Raw genomic sequence first — 6,727 nt, 5'->3', positions numbered from 1 at the left:
AGCTGAACAAACAAATATCAGCTGAACAAACAAATATCAGCTGAACACACAAATATCAGCTGAACAAACAAATATCAGCCGAACACACAAATATCAGCTGAACACACAAACATCAGCTGAACAGATCAGCAGCTCAGTGTGCAAGGTTCCAGGCTGGACAGACTTGGTGATGGCTGCCACAGCCACCTGACCTTAAAAGAAACAAAACAGTGGCTCTAACTCAGTCATTTTTACAGATATTGACCTAGAGCTCCATGTGGTAGTAGCTGAGCATCACCTGCACACACATCCAGAGCTCTAACAAAAAGCATAGTTAATGAAACATTCAGGAAATAATCACTGGACGTTCATCTATAACTAACTTTTAGAAATAAAAGCCTTCAGATCACGTTTGACTCCCTGTTGGTTGCAGGAAGCAGCGACCCCGAGCGAGGCGGCCCGGCTGGAGGCTCTCAGGAGAAGCTCCTGCTGGACAGGCGGGGGGTCCTGGGCGATTCCCCGCGGGACTCGGGATGCTACGAGAGCAGCGAGAACCTGGAGAGCGGTAATGACAGCCTGACACGCCTGTGAGCACTGTCCTCTTCTTCATCCCTCCTCTGCCTCGCCTGCACAAAGACTCTTCTTCTTCCAGACCATCTTCAGCTTCATCTTCTGCTGGAACAACTTCATGACGTTTGCATCTCCTGCTGTTTTGTTTTCACACAAACACGAGCGTACCTTTTCTGTTTCTGCATCGCTGGCTCACTTTGACCTTCAGGAGTCAACAAAATTTGCTTCTATGTGCAAAAATTAATTACACAAATAATAATAATTCAACATGTAAATATAAACAGGATGCAATGATCTACAAACCTCATAAACCCAGATCTGACCCCAGAGGAACTTAATAAACATATCACATGTTTAAAACAAAAGCATCTGTTCAATATAAAAATAAAGTGGTCATTTTTAGTTGGATGACAGCAGTGCATGTCAAGAAACTGGGACAGGTCCATGTTCTGTGAGACGCCCCGCTGGTTTAACAACAGACTGTGAACGTCCAGGACCTGAGCAGACCAGGTGTTGGAGGATTCTGCTCCTGATTGAAGCCATTCACTCATTCAACCTTTATTTCTGCAGGTTGGTCTCATTGAGTCACAGAGGGACCTGTTTTAGACAAAAACACAGAAGAGGTACAGACAACAATAAACCATCAGAAAAAGCATATAACATGAAAAGTAAATAAAAGTAGTGATATAAAACAAAACGTCATGTCCTGCTGCTGGAGTGGATGCAGGAAATGATCTTACTGAAATATGAAAGACCTTCACTAAAAACAGACGTCGTCTAGATTGGAACATTTGCTCTAAAACCCTGAAAACACTTTTCTCCCTTAATGGAGCCTTTCCAGATGAGGAAGCTGCCAGAGGCACTAATGCACCCCCATACCATCAGAGAGGCAGGCTTTTGAACTGTGCGTTGATAACATGCCTCTCACCTCTTAAGAGGCAGCTGTGGCTGAGTGGTTAAAGTGGTCACCCTCCAATGGGACAGTTGGGGGTTCGATTCCCCCAGTAGTCACATGCTGAAGTGTCCTTGGGCAAGACACTGAACCCCTCACTGCCTCTGATGTGTGTCCCATCAGTGCATGATCTCAAGCTCTGATTAGTCTTTGTAGAGATGTAGTAGAGTGCTGTGTGAATGTGTGTGTGCTGAAGGTAAATGAGGGTGCGGAGTGTCTTCATTAGGCAGAGAGGAGCTGTGCAGTCCGTTCACTGTTTAGTACGGAGGAGCGAAGTTTCTGTGGTTTCAAAAAAAACTTTACATTTAAATTTGACTGACCAGAAAACATTTAATGTTTCAACAGCTCAGCACTTCTGGATGGTGTTCACATCTGGCTTTTTCTTTGCCTGATAGAGCTTTAATCAGCATCTATGGATTTGTGGAAGTGTTCCTGAGCCCCGAGCAGAACCAGACCAGGTTTAAATGCAGTGGAAGATCACACCTCCACAACAACCGTTCAGTCTCGTCCTGTGAGCTCAGAGATTTTTCCACATTCTTCAAGTCTTTCGACAGTTTTTCAGACTGCTGAACCTCTGCCCATCTGTTTTTACACTCAGTCCTCTGACTGACCCGTTGTCAATTAATCTAATTAGTTATAAAATGCTTCACCAGATGTTTTTGTATTTGTACATCTTTGAAGCCTCTTGTTGTCCCCAACACGGTTTTAAGTTGTGTTGCTGCCATCAAATTTAAAAGTACCCATTTATTCCTAACAATGGTAAACATTTGATACTTTGTCCCACTGTGAATAAAACACGGGTTTATGAGATTTGTAAATTATTAGATTATTATTTTTATTGTTTTTTACTGTATATTTGACACACATCCAACTTTTTCAGAATTAGGGTTGTTTTTAACAGCATGAATAAAAATGGAGACAACAACTTTTTGTTTTTACGGGACTACAGGTTGAAGTGAGTTCAAACACATCTGCAGTTTGACTCGTGGTGTTTTATTTTATTTTTTGCTTTTGCTATAAGCGGTGAAGGTTGAACCACTGTGTGCTCTAAGTTGAACCGACCTCTAGCTTGATTTTTATTTTTAAAGCTCCGTGTTCATTTCAGTGCACATTAAATGTGAGCGCTTGGTTTGTTCGCAGCTCTGAAGCTTTGGTGGTTCAGACTCTGAACGTCACGCTGTCAGCTCATCACTTTTTCTTTGTGTGTAGAAGTTTTAGTTTAGTAAAATATAATGTTGCACAATATTTTTCACGTGCCTGAAAGCTGCATAAAGCAGAAGATTGAAAATATTTACATAAAGTATACTTGTTTTAATAACTGATGGCATTTTATGGAGATAAATGCACTAAAGGGAACGTTTCAGCCTCGTCCGGCAGCGGCTGCAGGCTGGGAGTTTGTTCCGACAGCTCGACGAATAAACAGCTCCATGCTTTAATACTTTGCTTTGGTCAATTATTCATCACAGCTTATGTGTTTTTTAACCTGCTCATCTCTTGGTCATCTTTTTTCAACACTTTAACGTGCACTGTTTAAAGGGATAGTTCAAATGTTTTTACAAAGGGTTCTGTGCGCAAATAAAATCTTACCTTTTGTTGGTGGCTCTTTAAACAACCTCAGCTGGAAAAATAGAGTACATGTCTGACTGGACTGATGAGCTAACTGCTAATCTGAGCTGACAGCTAATCTGAGCTGACAGCTAGTCTGAGCTAACAGCTCTTTTTGCAGAGAAAAAACTTTTTACACCAAGGCACGAGTTTCAACCGTGAATTTTGTAGCTTTGACAAGATGGAGGTTTTTTCGGGGTCGGCCTGTTAGCTTAGAGGTCGATAATTTTCATTTATGATGCGATTGATTGATTGCTTATCACGACAGGCCCAACTATAACTGTAAAATGAAGAACAAAAATGTTGATTAAATAGCTGTTAGCTCATCAATCTGCTCAGAACTCTAGTTCTTCAAACCGAGGTTGTTCAGAAGCTTTCTTCAACAGGTAAGATATTAATCGTTCATAATCTTCACCCTGAACCCTTCATAAAAAATGTGAACTATCCCTTTAAGTAAAAATGTGTGACTCAGCTGCCACATGCATCCACACACACTTCACTTGTTTATTTCAGGAAGGGACAAAAAGGCAGCTGAACCCATGAGCAGGTCTTCTGGGTTTGAGTCCAGCCACGTCCCGTCCCCACAGTTCCCCGTCCTCCCCCTGCTCCTCGCCTCCTCCTCCCCTCAGAACAATTCCAAACACCTGCCCTGCAGCCTCCCATCACTCACACACACAAAAAACTGCTTTAGCTCGGCAGAAGCTCGAGCTGCAGGTGGAGGCGCTGCTCGGAGTCTCAGCTGCGTGGACCTGAGGAGGCCAGGCCCGAGGCTGCTGCAGCGGCACTGCTTCTCCCTGACGATGCTGCAGGGAGAGCAGGTCACAAGCCTGAAGCTGACCTCCACAACAACTGACGAGGACATCCACAAAAAGCCTGCAGTGATGTCTCCACCCGCCCAGACACCAGCGGTGCTGCCCAGAGTCGAGTGTGGAGCTTCAGCCACGGATGGAGGTGAAGATAGATCCTCCGATCGAGCAGAAGGATTGCAGAACTTCAAGATAGAGCCTGCAGCTGAAAGTTTGAGTCGGTGTGCACCAAACTCCCCCGTCCAGACACGAACCCCCTGCAGGAACACTGGCCCCCTCCCTGCAGGAGACAACAGGAGTCCTTCACTTTCAGCCGCTTCAGAAGCTCATCGGCTGAAAAAGAAACGAAACACGAAGGCCTCCGCAGATTCACCGCAGCTCGTGTCTGACGAGGGAAAAATGGCTCCAGCTGCAAAACGTTGACTTAACACAAACCTGTTTTTAACGATTTTATTTCAGATTTACAGTGAAATGCTTCTGACTGCTCAGGACGGCAATTCTGCTTTTTCTTATATGCGAGTGTTTTTAAATTCCATGTTGGATTTTCCTGACAGCTCCGCCATGTTTGTGTTCAGCCTAGATGTGACAAATGCTCGGACCAGTTTTTCTGCATCATTTTTAGATGTTTCTAATTTTAGTGATATTACAAAGTGGAAGAAGGTGGTTCTAGTAAAGTTTTTAATGTGGAGATAAAAGACGTGTCCTGATCAAAAATAACACCAACATTTTTAATATTAGAACTGGAGGACAGATTACTGTAATGCCATCCAGAGAAAATGAAAGACTCCCAAATTCATTCCTAAAATGTTCAGGTCCAAAAATCAAAACCTCAGTCTTGTCCAAGTTTAAAAGCAGAAAAATTAGGGTCATCCAGGTTTTTATGTCTTTAAGACATGCTTGTAGTCTAAGTAGCTGATTGGATTCATTGGGTTTAATGGACAAATAAAACTGTGCATCATCAGCATAACAATGAAAATGTATCCCATGCTGTTTAATAACTTTACCTAATGGGAGCATGTACAGTATAATGCACCTTTTCCACCAGTGCCTCTATGGCACGGTTGACTTGGCTCTACACGGTTCCAAGGCTTTTCCACTAGCAATGATTTGTGGAAAGTAAAGAGTATTGTTCCAAGCACTAAACCCTGAGGAACTCCATGAGCAACTGGTATATGAAGAAGATTACTGGTAGTTATTTACATTTACAAACTGAAATCTATCAAATAAGTAGAATTTAAACCATTTAAGAGTGTAACCAAACAGACTCAAATAAAAACTTTACAGAGTTTTGTTTGTTGTAATTGGTACATTGTTTACATTTTTACATGTTGTTGTGTTCCACCCAACTTCTTGTGAATATGACCTGTTTCACTCAGATGAATTCAGGTTTACTGACAGTTCTTTACAACCTCAAGTTATTTTACCTTCACTAAAACATCAATAAACAGAATGCAATGTTTCCAAATGTCACGTACAGTACACTTATTTTATTCACAGTGGAACATAATAAGCATATCACGTGCTTAAACTAAGACATTGTACAGTTTCTGGGGAAAATAAGGGCATTTAAAACTTTATGGCATTAACACATCTAAAAAATGTAAGACAGAGACAACAAAAGTGTAAGTGGTACTAATACAAAACAGCTGAAGGAGCAGTTTGCAGCTAAGAAGGTTAACTGGCAACAGGACAAGACTGGGTATGAAAAGGGCGTTTTAGAGAGGCTGAGTCTCAGAAGTAAAAATGGGCAGAGGTTTGCCAGGATGTTTCAAAATATTAAAACAAATCAGATTTTTATTCCTCAGTTTAAAATTAAAACGAGTTTGAATCTACCATCATCTGCATTTTATATCGTCAAGAGATTTTAAGAATCTGTAGAAATCTCTGAGGTCAAAGGACGAGGCTGAAGGTCAAAACTAGATGGTCGTGATCTTTACACCCTCAAGGGCCTCTACATCAAAACCAGGTCTGATTCTGTTCTGGGCTCAGGAACAGTTCCACACTTCCAACAGGTCACCGTGCTATACACATAGCATGGCCTCTGTCAGGCCAAGGAGGAGCCAAATGTGAACACCATCCAGAACCGCTGCCATCTTCTCTGGACCAGATGCAGAGCTCATTTCAAATGGACTGAGGTGAAGTCCAGAACTGTTCTGAGGTCAGATCGATCCAAATCTAAAATTGTTTTTAGAAACCATGAATGCCACATCCCTCATACTCAAGAGGAGTGGGACCATCCAAGCTGTTCTCAACGCTCAGCCCTAAAGCCCGCCTCTCTGATGGTATGGGTATGCACTGGTGCCTATGGCATGGGCAACTTACACATCTGGAAAAGCTCCATCAATGCATTTATACGTTTTAGAAAAACATCTGCTCCCATCCAGACATCTTTTTCTTGGTGAAGGCCTTTCAGCAAGACGCACAAACTGCATCCTGCATCATTACAGCAGCATGGCCTACAGAAAGAGTCCAGGTGCTGAACTGACCGGACTGCAGTCCAGAACTCTCAACAACTGAAAACTTTTGGTGCATCATACCATGAAAGATGCAGCAAAGATCCAGTACTGTTGAACCGCTAGAATCCTCCACCAGACCAGAATGGGGCAACATCCTCTCCAAAACCTCCAACACCTGGTCTCCTCAGGTCCTGTAAAACCTCCAGAACCTGGTCTCCTCAGGTCCTGTAAAACCTCCAGAACCTGGTCTCCTCAGGTCCTGTAAAACCTCCCAACACCTGGTCTCCTCAGGTCCTGTAAAACCTCCAACATCTGGTCTCCTCAGGTCCTGTAAAACCTCCAACACCTGGTCTCCTCAG

General features: G+C 42.9%; 1 protein-coding gene across 1 annotated transcript in view; it reads left to right on the top strand.

The window, feature by feature from the left end:
- sash1b (SAM and SH3 domain containing 1b) overlaps window positions 1–4,335 on the top strand; it is an 89,378-nt gene extending 85,043 nt beyond the window's left edge. Inside the window, exons 17-18 of the mRNA XM_037694834.1 lie at window positions 413–544; window positions 3,620–4,335. Coding sequence (XP_037550762.1) covers window positions 413–544; window positions 3,620–4,335 — 848 coding nt within the window. The remainder of the gene's footprint in view (window positions 1–412; window positions 545–3,619) is intronic.
- Window positions 4,336–6,727: the final 2,392 nt, after the last annotated feature.

This window comes from Nematolebias whitei, chromosome 21 (genome assembly GCF_014905685.2).
Source record: "Nematolebias whitei isolate Nwh7 chromosome 21, NemWhi1, whole genome shotgun sequence".
Lineage (NCBI taxonomy): Eukaryota > Metazoa > Chordata > Actinopteri > Cyprinodontiformes > Rivulidae > Nematolebias > Nematolebias whitei.
Note: the sequence above shows the minus strand (reverse complement) of the source record. Positions and strands in the feature narration are given on the sequence as shown.